The sequence below is a fragment of the Rhinopithecus roxellana genome, chromosome 7 (assembly GCF_007565055.1).
Source record: "Rhinopithecus roxellana isolate Shanxi Qingling chromosome 7, ASM756505v1, whole genome shotgun sequence".
NCBI lineage: Eukaryota > Metazoa > Chordata > Mammalia > Primates > Cercopithecidae > Rhinopithecus > Rhinopithecus roxellana.
The window spans coordinates 91,682,856-91,706,218 of record NC_044555.1 but is presented as its reverse complement, the minus strand read 5'-3'; the positions used below and the strand labels follow the sequence as shown (position 1 = coordinate 91,706,218).

Genomic DNA, 23,363 nt, shown 5'->3' with positions numbered 1-23,363 from the left:
GAAGACAGTGGTATTGATGATCCTGACCCTATGTGGGCCTATGTGCGTGTGTCTTAGTTTTAAAAAAGTTTACAAAGTAAAAAAAATGTAAAAAATAGAATAAAGGTCTAACATTTAAGTCTCTAATCCATCTTGAATTAATCTTCGTATAAGGAGTAAGGAAAGGATCCAGTTTCAGCTTTCTACATATGGCTAGCCAATTTTCCCAGCACCATTTATTAAATAGGGAATCCTTTCCCCATTTCTTGTTTCTCTCAGGTTTGTCAAAGATCAGACGGCTGTAGATGTGTGGTATTATTTCTGAGGACTCTGTTCTGTTCCATTGGTCTATATCTCTGTTTTGGTACCAGTACCATGCTGTTTTGGTTACTGTAGCCTTGTAGTATAGTTTGAAGTCAGGTAGTGTGACGCCTCCAGCTTTGTCCTTTTGACTTAGGATTGTCTTGGCAATGCGGGCTCTTTTTTGGTTCCATATGAACTTTAAAGCAGTTTTTTCCAATTCTGTGAAGAAACTCATTGGTAGCTTGATGGGGATGGCATTGAATCTATAAACAACCTTGGGCAGTATGGCCATTTTCACGCTATTGATTCTTCCTATCCATGAGCATGGTATGTTTTTCCATTTGTTTGTGTCCTCTTTGATTTAACTGAGCAGTGGTTTGTAGTTCTCCTTGAAGAGGTCCTTGACATCCCTTGTAAGTTGGATTCCTAGGTATTTTATTCTCTTTGAAGCAATTGTGAGTGGAAGTTCATTCATGATTTGGCTGTCTGCTTGTCTGTTACTGGTGTATAAGAATGCTTGTGATTTTTGCACATTAATTTTGTATCCTGAGACTTTGCTGAAGTTTCTTGTCAGCTTAAGGAGATTCTGGGCTGAGACAATGGGGTTTTCTAAATATACAATCATGTCATCTGCAAACAGGGACAATTTGACTTCTTCTTTTCCTAACTGAATACCCTTGATTTCTTTCTCTTGCCTGATTGCCCTAGCCAGAACTTCCAACACTATGTTGAATAGGAGTGGTGAGAGAGGGCATCCCTGTCTTGTGCCAGTTTTCAAAGGGAATTTTTCCAGTTTTTGCCCATTCAGTATGATATTAGCTGTGGGTTTGTCATAAATAGCTCTTATGATTTTGAGGTACGTTCCATCAATACCGAATTTATTGAGCGTTTTTAGCATGAAGGGCTGTTGAATTTTGTCAAAAGCCTTTTCTGCATCTATTGAGATAATCATGTGGTTCTTGTCTTTGGTTCTGTTTATATGCTGGATTACGTTTATTGATTTGCGAATGTTGAACCAGCCTTGCATCCCAGCCCACTTGATCATGGTGGATAAGCTTTTTGATGTGCTGCTGAATCCGGTTTGCCAGTATTTTATTGAGAATTTTTGCATCGATGTTCATCAGGGATATTGGTCTAAAATTCTCTTTTTTTGTTGTGTCTCTGCCAGGCTTTGGTATCAGGATGATGTTGGCCTCATAAAATGAGTTCGGGAGGATTCCCTCTTTTTCTATTGATTGGAATAATTTCAGAAGGAATGGTACCAGCTCCTCCTTGTACCTCTGGTAGAATTCAGCTGTGAATCCATCTGGTCCTGGACTTTTTTTGGTGGGTAGGCTATTGATTGTTGCCTCAATTTCAGAGCCTGCTATTGGTCTATTCAGGGATTCAACTTCTTCCTGGTTTAGTCTTGGGAGAGTGTAAGTGTCCAGGAAATTATCCATTTCTTCTAGATTTTCTAGTTGATTTGCGTAGAGGTGTTTATAGTATTCTCTGATGGTAGTTTGTATTTCTGTGGGGTCGGTGGTGAGATCCCATTTATCATTTTTTATTGCGTCTATTTGATTCCTCTCTCTTTTCTTCTTTATTAATCTTGCTAGCGGTCTGTCAATTTTGTTGATCTTTTCAAAAAACCAACTCCTGGATTCATTGATTTTTTGGAGGGTTTTTTGTGTCTCTATCTCCTTCAGTTCTGCTCTGATCTTAGTCATTTCTTGCCTTCTGCTAGCTTTTGAATGTGTTTGCTCTTGCCTCTCTAGTTCTTTTAATTGTGATGTTAGAGTGTCAATTTTAGATCTTTCCTGCTTTCTCTTGTGGGCATTTAGTGCTATAAATTTCCCTCTACACACTGCTTTAAATGTGTCCCAGAGATTCTGGTATGTTGTATCTTTGTTCTCATTGATTTCAAAGAACATCTTTATTTCTGCTTTCATTTTGTTATGTACCCAGTAGTCATTCAGGAGCATGTTGTTCAGTTTCCATGTAGTTGAGCGGTTTTATAGGCATGGGCAAGGACTGCATGTCTAAAGCACCAAAAGCAACGGCAGCAAAAGCCAAAATTGACAAATGGGATCTAATTAAACTAAAGAGCTTCTGCACAGCAAAAGAAACTACCATCAGAGTGAACAGGCAGCCTACAGAATGGGAGAAAATTTTTGCAATCTACTCATCTGACAAAGGGCTAATATCCAGAATCTACAAAGAACTCAAACAAATATACAAGAAAAAAACAAACAACCCCATCAAAAAGTGGGGAAAGGATATGAACAGACATTTCTCAAAAGAGTACTCTTTATTTTCAAAGGTGGCAGTCATCCACATACTGAACGTCTTGTCGATCCAGCAGTTGAAGGTGTTACAGGCTAAAGAAAGTTAATATTTAAAATATTAGACATGCATTACAATTTTACCTCTGAAGAGTTTTCATTTAGATATATTAAAATTCCAATTTGCAGGGAAAGGAAGATATGAGACTCAACATTTTTTGTGTTTCTGCCTAGTCAGTCACTTAACATATTTTATTCTATTCAGCCCTTATAGCCACCCTTTGAGAAGTAGGCATTATTATCCTAGAAGCAGTGAAGGAACTAAAACTCACAGAAAACAGCTAGCAAATATGTAGTGAGGCTAGCATTTAAGCTCAAGTCTGTGTGACTCCACAGTTTCTTCTCTCTTCACTCTACTGTTTGGGATATGAAAGTATATTTATTAAACTTTTCTAAAAGAGGCTATAAATAGGACTACGCAGAAGCTATTCAGTTCATTTTCTTGTCTGTATACTTAAGACAGTCTCAGTGGCAAACATATGATAATCATTTCTCCATATCTGGAGCAAAAAGAGAATCATATCAGTTACCTAATGTTAGTCACTTAAGCACATGGATTTTTTTAGAGGTCATTACAGTGATAAATCAATATTTAAAAATAGCAGTGACTTCTTCAGTTTGGAGAGAAATGTTTTTTAACCTTATATTCTAAACCTTAATGCATGCTAAATTGGGAATTGGAGGGAAAAAGGGAAAACTGACCTTTCTTTTTTAGTCTGAACAAACAAGAAGAGGAAAGCAAAGACTGGCTAAATAGTATAAGGCAGTATATTAAGCTTTCCATGTTTATCCACTTGAAACCTGTTATTTTTCAAAAACATATTTTTAAGTAAAAAATCAGAAAATATATATGCTTTGGAAATTATTATTAAAGACAAATTTTATAACATAAATGCTTTATGTAATAGTTACATAAAACAGTTTAAGTTGTCTGGTATTGATGATATAGAGGTAAAACTATCCTTCAACTATTTGTGAGTTTTACCTGTGAGTTAATGATGGTTTACCTTCTAATTTATCAACCTAAATGGCCTTGTCCAATACAATTAAAATGAACAATTATTTGGTTTATTGTAACTTCAGACTTAGTCAGAAAAAAATGTATAACAGCTGATAGGGCGTAATTGCTAAAATAACTATAATAATTTTTGTCTCTGCATGGTGAAAAATATGCATTAAGACTTTAGCAAAAAGTAAGACTGTGCTCTCTTTGTAAGTAGTCTGATCAGATGTGACTCATGACTTCAAATTAATTTGATATAAAGTAAATCTAGCTTAATGCTTTATTAAGAATTCACAACGACCTTTGTGAAACAGAGGAATTTGAGATGAGGATGAGCTAGATGCTCCAGAGTTCACATTGCTGCTACCCTTTAGGGCATAAAAGGAGCAACCAAAATCATGCTATTTTAGTTCTTTAATAGTTTGACTATTCCTTTACAAGCTACCTTTTCTAGGGACAAAGTAATATAGCATGACATACTTTAAGCATCAAACATAAAGAGTTTTGACCAAACTGCTCTCAGCATTTCTGTTCTGAAAGTACCTAATTAAAAGTCACCCTGAGTTACTGGCCCAGATATTGGCCCAGTGTAGAGAAAATGAAGCCCACTTAGAGTTAATGGGTTGAACCAATTGTACTCTGTAGTTCATCTCAGTACCTCTAATGTTTTACTCATTGGTAAGCTTGGAGACAGGATGGGAGCTTATTAGTGACACAATTTTCTTCTTCTGAAGCTAAACTCTTAGTATTGTGATCTTTTGACCTTTTATTCTCTCTGACTTCTTGATTCCCTTTTTTCACTCCTCTAAAGTACAGCACATACACAGATTCGTTGATGTACAACCAAATTTTACTGTAGTGGTGAGCATGGTTTATGGATTTAATTAATTGACCTATTAGTCAAATCCAGTTTATTGGCAGTCTTTCAGGATTGAAATTCTAACTAGTCTCTCTTCATATCTATTTAGATCAACCCTTAATCAACCCCAATGCTAGGCTGCTGCTAGGTTAGAGCTAAAAACACTACCAGTTTTGCATGTTCACAGTTAATTATTTGGTTTCTTATAAACCACTTCTCTATTTTTTTCTTTTACTTATTCTTTGCTTCCAATTTCTTGGCTACAGTTTCTTAGCTGTGTTTGCTGTTTAGTCAGAGGACCAGTAGAAAATAACATTTTCCTTTTCCTTGTCACCAGATTCAGGAACACTTTCTGTATTCTCCTGGTTCTGGTCTCTGTAAGTCACCATATGTGGCTTTCAACCCTATCAGACCTTGACTTTACCCTTTTAAACATTTTGTAACAGTTTGTTTAATTAATGGGAAATAGAATTCATAGATAATATGACCTACTTATATACATATAACAAAATCATAATACCATGATTATAATATAAAGAATAAATAAATATAATTTATAATGAAACTATACGTATTTCAGGATATGACTGTGAGGGCCCAACTGTGCTAGAAGATGTAGTGAAGTAGTGAATGCTTTTACCTACTTCTTTTTAAAAAAAAATTCTTTTTTTATGTCTGTAGCCTGATCTTGGAAATGACGCTCGTACCTACTTCTAAATAATAAGTTCAGGTTTATGAGAAGTAACAAGGTAATTCTGTATAGAAAGCTACAGAAAATGAAAAATTAGTGGTACATGTGGACCATAAAATAAAAATGTTAGAATAAATAACCACAGACCAGACTTGTTTGTATATAATAAGAGAAAGAAGGAAATACTTGAAGCTGAGAAAACATGTCATGAGAAATTACAAACTCTCAAAATCAAGAAAATGAGGAAGTATGATATTCTCACAAAGGACTTGGGCCACATTTATAAGGGTAGTGACAAAGTAATTTCCTATGTTGTGATAGAGAACAAGACACTGATGAGGTATCACAGAAAGCATATTTCCTATTTTGAAATACTACCACTTTAAGACATGGTTTAGGTTCTTGGTAATGCAAAAGACCTTGATGACCAAATTATTCTCTAGGTGATGAGAAATAGAGAGGATGGATTAGAAAGACAAACAATAAAACAGTAAGCTATGGAGAAGATGGGGCAGTAGATGTCTCTATACAAAAAAGATAGAAAAATAACAGGCAATCACCAAATGAATACTTTCAATATGAGTTTTTACAGGATATGTTTCTTGGTGTTACAAAACTTTTTTTAACACATAAAATTTCATAATTTGAAACATTTAAGTAATTTGTATTCTTTTTAAAAATTTGCTCTTCAGAATTCAACTTCAGTAATTTTTATTGCGATCCCTGTCGTTCATGTGTCTCTACGAATTTAATAACGGTTTGTTTGTAATCTTTAAGAATGGACTCAAATATCCTCTGCCATTTTTGCAGAGGTTTCATTGCCTTTGCAGTAACTGCACTATTGTACTAAACTATTTTCAACAAATATATAATTAGAAATGCTCTACTATGTAGTGCATAGAGTGGATATATAATTTAGTTTTGAGACAATGTCTTTATTTGATTCAAGCTTCTGCCTCCATAAAGACTTTGCCCTAAATTATTGGACTTTTCTCTTAATTTCTTGTCAAATCTACCTGTATTAGTATACACAGCAGTGTTCCTTGTGTTTATTGTGTTAAGTTTCACCTGGCAGGGTATTTCTCTCTTCTGGGATATGAGACCATTCTTTATTGTTTGGGACTGCTCCATGTGTTCCATAGCTCTTGCCTCTGCCCACCAAATGCTAGTGGTTTCTCTCAATAATTTTGAGGGGTAAAAGTACCCCACACATTTCCAAAATGCTCCTCAGGGGCATTGGACTCATTGGCTATTCCTAGCTAAATGTATATGCTTACATTTCTTAAAAAACAACCTCCACAAATTTTATTTATGATTTAAAAACACTTAAGGTTAATCCCCATTTTCTCTTGGAAGAGGAGTCTTTTCTCAGTGTGACTGTTGTGGATTGAATTGTGCCCTCCTGAAATCCAGATGTTGAAGTCCCAACTCCACCAGTACCTCAGAATGTGGTGATGTGTGGAGATAGGGTATTTCATGGTAGACTCTAATTCAATGTAACTGGTGTCCTTTTAAGAAGAGATTAGGACATAGGCAGGTTCAGAGGGAAGACCATGTGAAGATGGCCATCTGGAAGCCAAGGAGAGAGACGTCAAAAGAAACCAACTGTGATGACATGTTGAATCTGTTGTTTAAGCTGCCCAGTTTGTACTTTATTATGGCAACCCCAGCAAACTAATACAGTGACTGATTGATACTTCTTAATATGTGTTATCTCCATGTTAGTATGCCAAGATAGCAGTATAATTTATTGGTTGCAGTTCAGATTTTCAAGGTTAGAATTCTGAATCAGCCACTTAGCAATGGTGACCTTGAGCATATTAATAAACTCTGAGAAGCCTCCGTTTTTTTTAAAATCTAAAATGAGGATAATAATACTTTCTTCTCTGGGTTGTTGTGAAGATTTGGTAAATAATGTAAAGTGTCTGGTACATGGAAGAATTCTATAAATAATACTTCTTTTTTCATCTGCTTCTATTTTTAGGTGTACTTTGCTTTTCCAAAAATGATGTAATGGCATATTTGTTAGATGGACATTTATTGTGGGGATTTCAGGCTGCCTGATTGGTGGATGAGGGAGAGACTTGCGGGTTGTAAAGCTTTTTCAATACCTTTATACTCAATAATGTACATATAACACTTTACAAAGTCATAGTACCTCACATCCAGGTCTACATGATGCACAAGGATTACCCTCATTGTGCCTCAAGAGATATTATTGTAACCTTTGTTTTGCTTACATAACTTCCTTTAAGACACAGTATACCTGTCCTCTGTGAATATGCTGAAATAAGCATTCTTCCTCTGTATTCCATAGTGCCATAGCACACATACCTTCATTCATAGCATTTATATGCTCCGTTATGTCTGTTTTCTCCATGAGACTGAGCTCTTTGAATGTGGTGACTGTTCCCCGTTCATCTTTATATTCCTAATGTTCTGCACAGTGCCTGATTCTTTGTAGATGTGCTATATTACATATTACCAACATTTACGAGTAATGCTAAGTGCTAGATGCTGTCTCTGTCTCTGTTTTACAGACAGTAGTTACGTGCTCACGGTAACACAATTCAGTGGTAGAGCTAGAATTGAACACCATGATAGCTTAATTGCAGGGTCCATGCTCTTAACCATTATGGTATGATGTCTCTTCCCTGAGAATAGAAGTGTCATCATCTAGTATATTGTAGGTCAGTGTAGCCCTGAGAGAGAGTTTGGAGCATTTAATTGGTAGGACCAAGAACCCGAAGCACACTTTACCTGGAGGCAAGTTGGGGGTGTGTGTGTGCATGTCCTGATGCTTGGAAAAGAAGTTATACTCTGCTGTATTATTTGTACTTACTGGTATTGAAGGTTTAGATAAAGTTTGTGTCTCTGAAATGCATTTTCTTCATTAAAAATATGTTTCTGTAGTGATATAGAGTGAAATTTCCTTGTAAGCCCCCAAATCGCTTAAAATGGATGTCATCATGGACTGTGCTCCCTTATACGTTGATAGCAGGGTTAAGATGATTGATGTAACTTTAGGGAATTTGCTATATTTGTAGTGAAAACAGCATGAGAAGAAAAGTGAAGATGCTGCGCATAACAGTTAAAACTTCAGATTTCTTAAATGCTTAGGAGGTGAACTGTTCCAGAATTTTGTTTTATTGTATTTTTATTTACAACTGATTTTTATCTCCTTAACATCAATGTATTCTTCATTTCCAATACTTTGGTTAAATTTTTTCCTGCTGACTCATGGCTGTCATTACAGCTCTTACAGTAAATTGTTTTAGAGATGCTGTAGGATCTGTTGAGACTTGTAGAACTATTTACTTCTACGATATATGATCCCAGATTGTTGTACTCTTCTTATGTTCCTTGAACAGCTTTTGCATTTTCTTCTATGTCATGCCTCAGTGTGCCTTCCTTCAGCTCCTTCTCTCCTTCTTCTGATTTTTTGCATGATCAAAACCAGTTGGCCAAAGAGGTTTAGAATTGTACATGAAGGACTAAGGGGTGTGTCAGTTACTAACATGAATGTGCATTTGTGCTTGAGCTTTGTGCTATCTATTCTGTCTCTGAGGCCTCTTTTTTACTTGTTTCTTTACTGTCTTATGAATATATGAAGTTACTGCAAAATTGGTTCATTCTAGATATTATATTATAAAATACTGTCAATTTTCATTCTGTCTATTAAAAGGGATAGTTTGGCTTAATAGTCAGAAGTTCAGGTACTTTTCCAGTAGATTGTTTTAGTGACATTTTGTAATTGATTATTATTGGAAAGTAAAATTCTTTCTGCCTTAATGAAAGAAATTGTGCTTTAATTTATCCTGTTTAAAAGGAAAGGTCAACAAATATTTTGGGTGATAAATTCATGACCAGCATTCATTTGGGCACCTTGCATAACTGAACTGTAGTTATTGACCCAGAAGAAGTAATACCTCATCACGATAGCAAAGGATTATAATTTTTTTGAAAGATCGAGACACTGGCCATGGATTTAAGAGTAGAGAACTATTAAAGTACTTGGTGTTTAGGAACTCTGAGAGGAGCTGTAGAATGAAATAAAAGAGAGCGTAATAGGAAGGTGGAAGCTGACAAAGACAGAGCACTAAATTAGTGTGGTATACTTTTTGTGTAAGAGAAATAAAAATGATGGGGGGAGTAGGGGAAGGGATTTCTGGAGGTATTACTCTGTAGTTTCATGTTTAGAAGACAAATCAAAACTGTTAATAGACTGTTGACTTTGAGCTGCAATTATTGATATCAGTATGAGAAACAGTGGGCTGACATCACAATTTAAAGGGCTAAGTTGGTAACAGTATGTAATGGAGAGGCTTTAAAATCAGACAGTTCTGGGTTAGATTCCTGGCGTCATCATTTCTGGCTATTTTGACATTGGACAACTTCATGTTTTCTAAAAAGCCTAGAAAATGTGTACCAGTGCCTCTCTTTCTCTTTATATTCATCATTTTGGCAGATTACTGGAAGATGACTGTTTGGGCCTAAAGGAAGCTATCCAGTTTTAAATTGCTGTTGTTGCTGTATATCCTTACATATAATTTATTGTCAGGTATATGATTTGCAAATATTTTCTCCTATTTGGTAGGAGTTTTCACTTTTTTTTTTTTTTTTTTTGAGATGGAGTCTCGCTCTGTTGTTCAGGCTGGAGTGCAGTGGCACAATCTCGCCTCATTGCAAACTCTGCCTCCCGGGTTCATGCCATTCTCCTGCCTCAGCCTCCTGAGTGGCTGGGACTACAGGTACCCCCCACCACACCTGGCTAATTTTTTTTTTTTTTGTATTTTTAGTAGAGGTGGGGTTTCACTGTGTTAGCCAGGGTGGTCTTGCTCTCCTGATGTCGTGATCCACCCGCCTCGGCCTCCCAAAGTGCTGGGATTACAGACGTGAGCCACCACGCCCAGCCGATTTTTCACATTTTTGGTAATATCCAGTGATGCACAAGTTTTACATTTTGATTAAGTCCAAATTATCTATTGTTGCTCATGCTTTTGGTGTCATGTCTAAAAATCCTTTGTCAAATGCGAGGTCATAAAAATTTATTTTTATCTGAGAGTTTTAGCTGTAACAGATTTTTGATCCATTTTAGTTAAGATTTGTATATAGTATATACAAATGTATATGTATATGGTGTATACCTCATTCTTTTGCATGTGACTATCCAGTTGTGCCAGCACCATATGTTGAAGAGACTTTCCTCTCCTCATTGAACAATCTTGAAACACTTATGGAAAATAGTTAACTGTAGACACATGGCTTTATTTCTGGACTCTCGATTCTGTTCCATTGATCTATCCTTGTGCCAACACCACACTGTTTTGATTACCACTGCTTTATAGTCAGTTTTGAAATTGGGAAGTGTGAGTCCTCCAGGCTTGTTCTGCTGTGATTACACTTAAAGATAAACCTTTGCTGAAAAAAAAGTCCCAAGGAAAGGGACAAAGTACAGTGTGGTTTTGACAGGGGAAGAAATATTCTGGGAGGCTGTAGCTGAGATAGATACATTTAAGTGCTTGGAGGCTGATAATAAAGAAATGAATAAAAAAGTAAAATATATTGAACACCTATTATATGTCAGCTGTTCATATATTCTCACAACAAACTTGAGGAAGTGGGTATTGGCTCCCCGTTTTTACCTAGTAATATTCTGAAAATTAATGAAATGAAGTAATTTGCTTGTGCAGCTAGAAAGTGACAACTGAACCTATGTCATTAAGCTTCTACAGGCCTATTACCATGCTGCCTTGATAATTAAACTACCTGAATAAATGTATCAACCAGGGTCTAATCAAGAGAAAGAAATCACATGAGTTATTTGAACAAAGAGAATTTAATATAAATAATTATTTTATAAGTATATTATCTACTGTAAATTAATTCAAAGGGTAAAAAGGTATTTTTTTTTTTTTTTTTTTTACCCAGGACAGCTAAGGCTTTGCTGTCCAATACAATAGCCACTAGCTACATGTGGCTTTTGAGTACTTAAATATGACTTTTATAATTAGCTAGTCAGTTTCTACAAAGAAGTCAGTTGAGAGTCTGATGAGGATTGTGTTAAATCTGCAGGTCACTCTGGGGAGTATTACCATCTTAACAATATCAAGGCTTCCAATCCATGAACATGGTATGTTTTCCCATTTATTTAGATCTTATTTTGTTTTTCAGCAATGTTTTATAATTCTCAGAATATAAATTTTGTACTTTCTCTGTTAAAATTGTTTCTGAGTATTTTATGTTTATATTGATGGAATTGTTTTAAATTTCATTTTCAGATTATTTATTGCACATGTATAGAAATAAAATTTATTTTTCTGTATATTGATCTTGTATCCCACAACTTTGCTGAACTCATTTTTTTAGTTCTAATAGTCTTCCATCAATTCTGTAGGATTTTCTACATACAAGCTCATGTCATCTGCTCTAAAAAAATAAAGTAAAAATAGTTTTATTTCCTCGTTTCCAATATGGATGCCTTTTTTTCTTTGAAAAAATTATTTCCCTGAGTTTTCCAAGATGAATTTCATTTCCTTTTCTTGGCTAATTGCCCTGGCTAGAGCTTCTAGCACAATGTTGAATAGAGGCAGTGAGAGCAGGCATCCTTGTTTTGTTCCTGATTTTAGGGGGCAAGCATCTAATGTTTTATCATCAAGTATAGTGTTGGTTGTAGATTTAAAAAATATTACATTAAATTATTATTCATCTTTCTTCTTAGAGCTGAGGGTCTTGCTGTGTTGGCCAGGCTGGTCTCAAACTCCTGGGCTCAAGTAATCCTCCTGCCTCAGCCTCCTGAGTTGCTGGGATTTCAGATATGAGCCACTATGCCATCATATTCATCTTTATTACTGAATTTTTTTTCAACTCCTTAAATTTCTGTGGTTGAGATGAGACCCTCGCTTATCTTACATTAGTTTTGGCCCTGTGGTTATAGAAGATTTGGAGGAAATTGTAAAAAGTCCTAAAGATTCTGAATTCAGGTTGTTTTGCAAGTGTCTTTATATTCTATATCTGTTTTAAAGAAACCAAATCTGTAAGTGACAATTCATGCATTTATCATGGTAGTGAGGTTAATTTGTGAAATAAGATGCCATGCCAAGATTTAATTAACAGGCATTTGTGCAACTCAAAAACCTTAGTTCTATATCAAATGATAAAGTAAACCATATCCTACTTTAACTTTTTTTATCTATTGTTGAACTGTGGGTCTGAATGTGTTCCATAAGGTGGCTTCTACTGTGGCTATGAAGATTGTAGAAAAGATAGAGCTACCTACACTTCCCTTTATGCCTTCTGTCATTTTCTTAAATTTGCTAAAAATATTTGTTATGGATCCAGAAAAACTGTTACCTTTATCCAGACCTGCATGCTGTACTCCCTTGAATCCCTTGCACAGTAAAAGTAGAGTGACCTAATTTGGTAACATGGTGATTTCTGCTGGAAATATTTGTATCTGAAATGCTGCTTTCTAAGGAGTTCTGACTGGTGATTTGCCAGTTTTTTTTTTTTTTTTTTTTTTACCATATTTGAAAATCACTTATTAAAAAGATTTAAAACTTTAGTAAATTGACTATATGAATTTTATGAGGTTTTAATTGTTTTACATTTAATTGACTTGTGGCTTTTGATTGAATAGGATGTTAAACAGTGTTGTATCTATTTAGAAGGAAATGCTTTGTCTTTTTAATGTAATATTGAGGAATATGATAAACTCTTAAGGAGACAGTTTATAATTTAATACAGTACTCACAATATTTCTAAGACTGACTGTGATATATAAATCGTAGTGGACCTTAAAGAGGGTTCTTAATTCATATTAGCCTATGTCATTTCAGCAAATGATTAATACTTATTTTTTAAGAAATGTGATAATAAACTTATCATTGCTGAAGAAATACTTTTATGTCTACTTGTTGTTATTTAGATGTTGCTTAGTGTTTAGAGCACGGACTTTAGATTTCAGGTATAGATTCACTCAAAAACCAGAATCCTTCAGCTTAAAGACCTCTTGTACAAAGAAAGCAAAATCATGTGTTTTTCTTTTACTATACTAGAAGAATGTCATGTTATAAAAATGCTGCTTGCATCTAGATTTGAAGAGTTACTTGGAACTTAATCATGTTTTGTTATATTAGAGATATAGGCATTTTTGTTTTAAGATAGTTTGTGAATCTCATTTTGCTTGGATAAACAGCTTTCTGATAAGGTGGTTACTGTAATATAAAAGCACTTAAGAATTTTACCCTTTGGAACATGGAGGACAAATTGAATTATACCCTGTTAGCATGGAGATGAGGAAAAAAGGAAACAACTTGCACCTGCTTGCTTAAACTCATCCCAAGTTGAAAGCCACTTAATACATGAAGCCACTTAATTTTCCCTATAAAATAATCAACAGTTTTTTATCTTCCCTCAATTTATCTATAGATTTCCACTTAAAATCTTTTGTAAGCGTTTTTCTTCTTTCTCCCTCATTGTCTTTTTCTTGTTTGTAATTTATTGTGGGAGAAATAGGATTTTACATGGTAACTAGGACCCTGAGAGGTGTTTTATGTTCTATGGTTTCAGATTTTCTCTTGGTTTCTCTCTCTCTCTCTCTCTCTCTCTCTCTCTCTCTCTCTCTCTCTCTCTCTCTCTCTCTCTCTCTCTCTCACACACACACACACACACACACACAAATTGAGATTGGACATCTTATGCTTATTCTTTTTGTTGCCATTCTTCTGTGAAAGGCTTGTTGAAATATTTGCTCACAGGGTTGCTCACCTTTGTTTCATTATGTTTTTAGACTGTTTTATGTATGATGAATATTAAACCTTTGCCTATGTTGCAGATCTCCTTGCTTCCAACCTCACACCCTCCTGCCTTTTGTTAATTATGTTTATGGCATTTTGTACCATATAGAATTGCAACTTTTTTTAACCAACAAACTTAAAAATTATTTTCTTTATGGTCTCTAAGTTTTGTGTCAGCCCTTAGAAAGATTTTGTGACTCATTAAAAAACTTAAAAAAAAAATTCTCCTCTATCTTCTACTAGTTTTTTGTTTTTGTTTTTGTTTTTTTTCTTGAGATGGCGTCTTGCTCTGTCACCCTGACTGGAGTGCAGTGGTGCAATCTTGGGTCACTGCAACGTCCACCTCCTAGGTTCAAGCAATTCTCCTCCCTCAGCCTCCTGAGTAGCTGGGATTACAGGTGCATGCCAACAGGCCCAGCTAATTTTTTGTATTTTTTTTTTTTTTTGTTAAAGCAGAGACAGGGTTTCACCATGTTGGCCAGGCTGGTCTCAAACTCCTGACCTCGTGATCTGCCCACCTCGGTCTCCCAAAGTGCTGGGATTACAGGCGTGAGCCACTGTGCCCAGCCTCTACTACTTTTACAATTTGACTTTTTCATATTTCAATATTTAATCTATCTGGAACATATGGTATAGATAGGATTTTAATCTCCTCTCCCTAGCATAGCCAGTTTCCCCTAAAGTGTTTTTTGAGAAGTTTTATCTTCCTACTGATTTCAACTGCCACATTCATGATATAGTTAATAACCATATGTATTTTGATCTATTTTTAGATTCTGTTCTGTTCATTCCTCTGTCTGTTCCCACACCAGTACCACACTGTAATAGTTACTATATTGCTTTTACTACATTTTAATATCCACTGGAAAAAGTTTTCTTGCCTCTGCCTCCCCAACCACCCTGTTGTAAGTATGTTTATGGCTTATTTTTCTTTTTTAAGCTTATTGGACAATTTTTATGTGTTCAGTTCTCGCAATCAACTATAGATTCATTGTACAAAATATCCACCTTCTCCACAAAAAATCTGACTCTTTTGGGAATTTGATTGAAATTATATTGAATTTATATATTAAATTTGAGGGAAGTTTGCATCTTTATGGTTTTGAGTTTGTCTGTTCCTAGATATGGTGGGTGTGTGTGTGTATGTTCGCGTGAGCGCATGTGTTTCCATTTATTCAGGGTCATTTATTCTTTTATGTGCTTCAGTAAAATTTTATTTTTCTATTTATTTATTTATGAGACAGAGTCTCGCTCTGTCGCCCAGGATGGAGTGCAGTGGCGCGATCTCGGCTCACTGCAAGCTCTGCCTCCCGGGTTCACACCATTTTCCTGCCTCAGCCTCCCAAGTAGCTGGGACTACAGGCGCCTGTCACCACACCTGGCTAATTTTTTTGTATTTTTAGTAGATACGGGGTTTCACCGTGTTAGCCAGGATGGTCTCCATCTCCTCACCTCGTGATCCACCCGCCTCAGCCTCCCAAAGTGCTGGGATTACAGGTGTGAGCTACCGTGCCCGGCCACAAATTTTATTTTTCATATGTCTTTCATGCATCTTCTAAAGCATATTTGTAGGTGATATTTTTTTTCCAGTACTTTTAGAATAAGATATTGGTGGAATGTAAGAAATCTTTGTTTTCATGGACCTGATATTCTTGTAATGGGCCTCTCATTGTGCTAGTTTTTCAGTTGATTCTTTTGCATTTTCCATAAACTTTATGTTATCTATAAATCATTAATTTTTAGACAATCATTTATGATCCTGCAGCAGCAACATTCCTCAGGAACTTGTTAGCAATGCAAATTCTGTAGACCGATCCCACACGAACTGAAGGAGAAGCTCTTTACAGCAATATGTGCTTCACATGTCTCCAAACTCTGATGTATGCTCAAGTTTGGAGACCACTGATGTAAATAATAATTTTATGCTGTCTTGCTTATATTTTCATTTCTCACTTTTTTTTAAAAAAAATTGCAAGATGTGTGTGTATCAGGGCTCAATGGATTACATAGAATGAGCACTAACTGAATAGGCTGAGACACATCGCTATCATCCATGGGTAAGATGGGAGGGGAATGATGAGACATGAATTATTCCTTAATTTCTTAATTCCTTAATTAGGTGAATAAGGAAAAAGTAAATCAGAGAGACAGAGAGAGAGAGAGAGAGAGAGAGAGAGAGAGAGAGAGAGAGAGAGAGAGAGAGAGAGAAAGAAGTAAAGAAAGAAAGAAAGAAATTAAGTATACAATTTAGGGTGAGGATTTCAGTGGTTGACAGAGGGAAATCTGATTCAAAGTAAGATCACTCCTATAGATAAGTAAGAATTGTAACATGATGAAATTGCAAGAAATAAAGGCAGGTAAGCCTAAGCCTGGCATTTGATACTTAATGAATGTTTGTAAGATAAAGTTCAGTCTTTGCAATATGAGGTCACAACCATTAGAAAATCATATAGAATTGCATTAATAGAAGGATAATACTTTCAATATTGGCAAAAAAGCCGATTGCAATGATGAGTCAAATGATACCATGAGCCAACAATATACCTCAAAGGCATTCCTAAAGCCTATTATGAATGACAACATGGGAAGGGACTACCAGGGGATCTTGTCAGGAAAGGAGGCCAGGTGTGGTGGCTCATGCCCATAATCCCAACACTTTGGGAGGCCGAGACAGGAGGATTGCTTGAGGCCAAGAGTTTTTGAGACAAATCTGAGCAATATAGTGAAGCTCTCCTATCTAAAAAGAAAAAAAAAAAAAAAAGGAAAAATAAAGAAAAGACAGGAGGAATGATACTAAGCAGTGGAACTGCATGGTGTGTGGTGTATACCTATAGCTGACAGAAAGTACAATGATAGTGACCGCATGGTGGTGACATGGGCAAATTGCTTTAGTGACTATAGCAGGGAAGCTGAAATTGTTGAGAAGAGTGTGTCAGCCACTCTGGCACTTGGCCAGGAAAAGGGAGAAACTTAAGAAACATGGGAATCCAGTCTTTTTGGTAGGAGTTTAGACCTAAAAGTAGCTGTGAACATACCTCTCTGGACCCCCTAGTTGTAGCATAAGATGCTGGTCAAGGGGAAACCAGGCAGGCTGATCATGTACTTAAAATGAGTGTTCTGAAATAGGCTTTAGCTGCAACCTTTAGTATAGTGCAACTGTTATTTTGTTAGGGGTGCATATGTGGGAGCATACCAGGTAGACCTATCAATTTTTAGATTTGCTGTAGTGAAAAATCACCACCCAATGTAACAGTTAGTGCTCAGGTATTTTAGGATAAGACCTCTTTAGTGCCACAGGTGGGAGGGGAGTATAAGCTAAATGATTCTATGATCTAACACTCTGGGACCTTTAAAAAAAAATCAACTTTTGTCTAACAAGCTATTTTTTAAAGAACACAATTCTGTTAGTTAAACTTCAGATTTTGCATTTTCAAGATGAGTTTGAATTTTTGTGATGCTGCTATATATAACTTAATTTAGAGGAGTGCAATTATGTGCAGTTTTTGTAGATTTTGCAGTTTTTTGATTTTGTCGTGTTTAGCATTTTTCACTAATCCTTTCTGTCAGCTTTCTTTTCTTACCACAGTACTTATCAAAATTTTATTTGAAGACAGAGTGCTAGAGAAACTCCTAAAATTTTTTTTTATATAGCATCAGTTTAATTCATAAGTGAGACTTACCTTATGTAGTGTGAAATTGGCTAAGGATATCTCAAATCTAATTATTTTAAAGCTATTGGTTTTTGGACAGAGTAGGAAAGAATGATACAGTGGGTTTTAATTAAATGCTAGGTCATAAACTGGAATCTTTATTTGAAATATTATCTAAGATAGGTGCTTGAGAAATATTAGATTTGTGAATTACTTAAATACTTATAAATAAAATTGCTCAAACTTATGCAAGATATCTTAACTACCATAAGCAGTTTTGTCAGTTTTATTTCTGGTGAGCTATATTGAATATTTTAAGGGCAAAACTACAATTAGGTCGTTGGCAGGTATGTGCTCTGAGTAATGATTAGTTTCCCTTTTATTCATGAGGGTGTCATGGCCAGGGGAAAGTGTGCATTTTTAATTACAACACTTGTCTGGTTATATTTTTGTTCTGTCTGGTTTTATTTCTTTGAAAGCTCTTAAAAAATATGTTGGCCTTTCTATATCATATCCTGTCTGCTCACCTACATAGTCCCGACTTTAGGGCAGAAATAATATTTTCTACTTTTTGTTTATTCTTTATTAGAAAATTCCAAACATGCAGAAAAGTACAATATAACAGTTGCCCATGTAGCCACCATGTAGCTGTGTAAAACCTCAAAATTTTGCCATTTTTGTTTTAGATCCTCAACAAAAAAGATACAGGTGAAGCTCCTAGAGTATCCTTCCACAATTACATTTTCCTACTTTCCTCTCCTGGGGGAACTACTGTCCAAATTTTGGTATTTATCATTTCCGTTATTATTTTTGTCCTTTTTCTATATCTGTGTGTATGTGTATGTGTGTGTGTGTGTGTGTATATGTATATGTGTGTACATGTGTGTACTTGAACTTCTTCAGTTTACATTTTTGTCTAATGTAATGCTATTCAGATTTACCTGCTCTAGTATCTCCCATTATGAAAACAAAATAAAACAAAACGTTAACTACTTGTGCATTATGTCTCATCCAACTGCCACCCATTTCTCTACTCTCTATTAAAGGAACACTCCTTGTAAGAGTTGTGTGTACTTGTTTTCTCTCTCCCTTCCTAATTCTTAAACTCACACTAATCAGCTCATCTCCATCACTCCACACAACCCAGTCTTAACAAGGTCTCCAGTTGTCTCTGTGTTACTGCACTAAGTTGTCACTTCTCACTTCCTTAATCTCTCAGCAGCATCTGACACACTTACTTACTCTTTTCTTCGTAAAACACCTTATTTTGTCTTCTGGGTTACCACACCTTCTTGGTTTCCCTTCTAGCCCATGGCCTCTCCTTACTCTTTTTACCAGATACTTTTTATATTTTTATTTCAAAATAGATTGAGCAAAAAAGTACAGGATGAAAAGTAAACATCCCTCCCATCTCATATTCCTTCTCACAAATAAAGGCTATAAATAGGCTTTATGTGTTGTGCATGTGCATACACATGTGTGTGAATTCATAGGTGAAAACAGTGCCTTAATTAAAATAGCATTTATTTGTTTCTTATTTCTATTATGGTTGGTGCAAAAGTAATTGCGGTTTATGTCATAAACAGTAATTGCAGTTTTAATGCAAAAACCGCAATAACTTTCGCACCAACCTAATATTGTCTTTATATGTGCTTCTTGCTTATATTATTTCCTTACCTTACGATTATATTTTATTGTTTTCACTAATTTTGTGTAAGTTAAAATTATTAGCCCTTTGTTGCCTGTCATGTGTGTTATGAATTATTTTTCCTAGTTTATCAGTTGCCTGAGGGCCTTGGCATATTTGAAGTACAGAGTTTTAATTTTTTTCTGTGATCAGATTGAATAGTATGTTATGATTTCTGATATTCAGGTGCTGCTTGCCTTCTTCACTGCATGATTAGAAATAATTTCACTTAGGTTTTCTCTTTGTACTCTTTCAGCTTCATTTTGTTACCTCTAAATTTTGATCCTTCTGGAATGTATTTCAGGGCAACAAGTGAAATAGTGGATAACCTCTGCTTTTTTAAAAAATAAACACAACCAAATGGCTACCCAGTTGTCCTGAAATCACTTATTCAATCATCCCCCCTGTTGTCTTACTTGTTTGAAAGGCCATCTTTACCCCAGAGTAATTACCTGCTATGTTTGTGTTTCTCACAAGATCTTGAAATAATTTATTTATTTCTGTTTTATTTTTCAAGTCACTGCAGTAAAGTTCTCCCCACTGATATTGAAACTGCTCTTGGTAAAGGTCACCACTCATAATTGTTAAATCAAGTAGGTGTATCTTACTTGGTCTTGAATTTGTTGAATGCTCTTGAACTACTCTTTTTTTTAGCTTTTATCTCACAATTCTCATAGTTTTCCTCCTACCATTCTCTCTGTTTTCCTTACTAGTTTGTCTTCTTCCATTTCTTTGGGATTCCACCTTCTCATGGTGAATATACTCATTTTTGGCTTTTTATTTATTTATAATTTTTATGGGCACATAGTAGGTATATATATTTATGGGATACATGAGCTGTTTAGATACAGACATGCAATGGGAAATAAGCACATCATGGAGAATGGGGTGTCCATCCCCTCAAGCATTTATCCTTTGAGTTACAAACAATCTAATTATACTCTTTATGTTATTTTAAAATGTACAATTAAGTTGTTATTAACTATAGTTGCTCCTGTTGTGCTATTAAATAGTGGATCTTATTTATTCTATCTAACTGTAGTTTTGTACCCATTAACCATCCCCACTCCTCCCTACCCAACTACCCTTCCCAGCCTCTGGTAGCCATCATTCTACCATCTGTCTCCATGAGTTCAATCATTTTAATTTTTAGCTCCCACAAATGAGTGAGAACATGTGAAGTTTGTCTTTCTGTGTCTGGCTTATTTCACTTAACACAATGTCCTCCAGTTCCATCCATGTTGTTGCAATTGACAAGACCACATTCTTTTTGTAGTTAAATAGTACTCCACTGTGTATATGTACTGCATTTTCTTTATCCATTCATCTGTTGATGGACACTTACATTGCTTCCAAATCTTGGCTATTGAATAGTGCTTCAATAAACATGGGATTACAGATACCTCTTTGATACATGGAGTTTCTTTCTTTGGGGTTTGTAATTAGCAGTGGGATTGCTGGATCATATGGTACCTCTATTTTTAGTTTTTTGAGGAATTGCCAAACTGTTCTCCATAGTAGTGGTACTAATTTACGTTCCACCAACAGTGGACAAGGGTTTCCTTTTATCCACATCCTCGCCAGCATTAGTTATTGCCTCTTTTGGATAAAAGCCATTTTAAGTGAAATGAGATGATATCTCAGTGTAGTTTTTATTTTTATTTTTACTTTTTGGAGACAGAATCTCACTCTGCTGCCCAAGCTGGAGTGCAGTGGCTCAATCTCAGCTCACTGCAATCTCTGCCTCCCGGGTTCAGGGAATTCTCTTGTCAGCTTCCTGAGTAGCTGGGATTACAGGCATGCACCACCACGCCCAGCTAAGTTTTTTTGTATTTTTAGTAGACATAGGTTTTCATCATGTTGGCCAGCTGGCCTCAAACTCCTCACCTCAAGTGATCCACCAGCCTCAGCCTCCCAAAGTGCTGGGATTATAGGCGTGAACCATCATGCCTGGCCCTCAGTGTAGTTTTGATTTGCATTTCTCTGATGATCAATCATATCAGCCACCTTTTTATTGGCCTGTTTGCCATATGTATGTCTTCTTTTGAGAAATGTCTGTTCAGATATTTTGCCCATTTCCTTTCCTTTTTTTTTTTTCTTCTTTCTTTTTTTTGACGGAGTCTCGCTCTGCCTCCCGGGTTCACGCCATTCTCCTGCTTCAGCCTCCCCAGTAGCTGGGACTACAGACACCCGCCACCACACCCCGCTAATTGTTTTGTATTTTTAGTAGAGATGGGGTTTCACCGTGTTAGCCAGGTTGATCTCAATCTCCTGACCTCGTGGTCTGCCTGCCTTGGCCTCTCAAAGTGCTGGGATTACAGGCGTGAGCAACCACACCCAGCCTATTTTGCCCATTTCTTAATTGGATTATTAGATTTTTTTCTATAGAGTTGCTGAGCTCCTTACATATTCTGGTTATTAATCACTTGTCAGGTGGATGGTGTGCATGTGGGAAAAATAGATGCAAATTATCCATCTATCGTTGTCTCTTCATTTTGTTGATTGTTTTCTTTGCTCTGCAGAAGCTTTTTGACTCGATGTGATCCCATTTGTCCATTTTTGCTTTGGTTGTCTGTGCTTGTTGGGTATTGATCAAGAAATCTTTGCCTAGACCAATGTTCTGGAGTCTTTCCCCAATGTTTTCTTTTAGAAGTTTCATAGTTTTTGATTTTTGTATATGGTGAGAGATAGGGGTCTAGTTTCATTTTTCCGCATATGGATACCCAGTTTTCTCAGCATGACTTATTGAAAAGACTGTCCTTTCCCTAATGGATATTCTTGGCACCTTTGTAAAAAATGAGTTCATTGTAGATGTACAGATTTATTTCTGCGTTCTCTATTCTGTTCCATTGGTCTGTGTGTCTTTTCTTATTCCAGCACCATGCTGTTTTGGTTACTGTAGCTCTAGAGTATAATTTGAGGTGAGGTAATGTGATTCTTCTGGTTTTCCTTTTTTTTTTTCTTCAGGGTAACTTTGGTAATTCTGGTCTTTTGTGGTTCTTATTAATTTTAGGATTATTATTTCTATTTCTGTGAAGAATATCATTGGTATTTTGATAGGGATTACATTGAATCTGTAAATGACCTTAGGTAGTATGGACATTTTAGCAATATTGATTTCTCCAATCCATGAAGATGAAATATCTTTCCATTTTGTTGTGTCCTCTTCAATTTTTCATCAGTGTTTTATAGTTTTCATTGTAGAGATCTTTAATGTCTTTGGTTAATTCTTAGGCATTTTCCTTTATATGTGGCTATTGTAAATGGGATTACTTTCTTGCTTTCTTTTTTAGATTGTTCACTTTGACATATAGAAATGCTACTGATTTTTATGTTAATTTTGTATCTTGCAGCTTTACTGAATTTATCAGTTCTAATAGTTTTTGGGTGGAGCCTTTAGGTTTCTCCAAATATAAGATCATGTTATCTGCAATTGAGGATAATTTGATTTCTTCCTTTCCATTTTGTAAGCCTTTCTTTCTTTCTCTTGTCTGGTTGCTCTATCTAGGACTTCCTGTACTATGTTGAATAACAATGGTGAAAGTGGGCATCCATATTTTGTTCCAGATCTTAGAAGAAAGTCTTTTAGTTTTCCCCAATCAATATGATACTAGCTATGGGTCTGACATAAACAGCCTTTATTGTGGTGAGGCGTATTCCTTGTATACCCAGGTTTTTGAGGGTTTTCTTTTTATCATGAAGCGATGTTGGATTTTATCAAATACATTTGATTATCAATTGAAATGATCATAAGATTTTTGTCCTTCCTTTTATTGATATTATATACCACATTGATTGATTTATGTATGTTGAACCATCCTTGCATCCCTGGGGTAAAACCTATTTGATTTTGATGACTGGTCTTTTTAATGTGTTGTTGAATTCAGTTTGCTAATATTTTATGGAGGATTTTTGCATCAATGTTCATCAGATATATTGGCCTATATAGTTTTCTTTCTGTGATGTGTCTTTGTTTGGTTTTGGTATCAGGACAATACTGGCCTTGTAGAATGAGTTTTGAAGTATTCATTCCTCCTCCATTATTTGGAATAGTTTGAGTAGGTTTGGC

The 23,363-nt window shown here is 35.7% G+C and overlaps 1 protein-coding gene across 2 annotated transcripts in view; it reads left to right on the top strand.

Annotated features, from left to right (window-relative positions):
- KLHL13 (kelch like family member 13) overlaps positions 1-23,363 on the top strand; it is a 219,018-nt gene that overhangs the window by 47,038 nt on the left and 148,617 nt on the right. Inside the window, exon 2 of one of the 2 annotated variants that reach the window (XM_030934699.1) lies at positions 11,235-11,292. The exons of the other annotated variant lie outside the window; for it this stretch is intronic. Within the exon in view, the coding sequence (XP_030790559.1) occupies positions 11,284-11,292 (9 nt within the window). The 5' untranslated portion in view covers positions 11,235-11,283. The remainder of the gene's footprint in view (positions 1-11,234; positions 11,293-23,363) is intronic. 2 annotated transcript variants of the gene reach the window in all.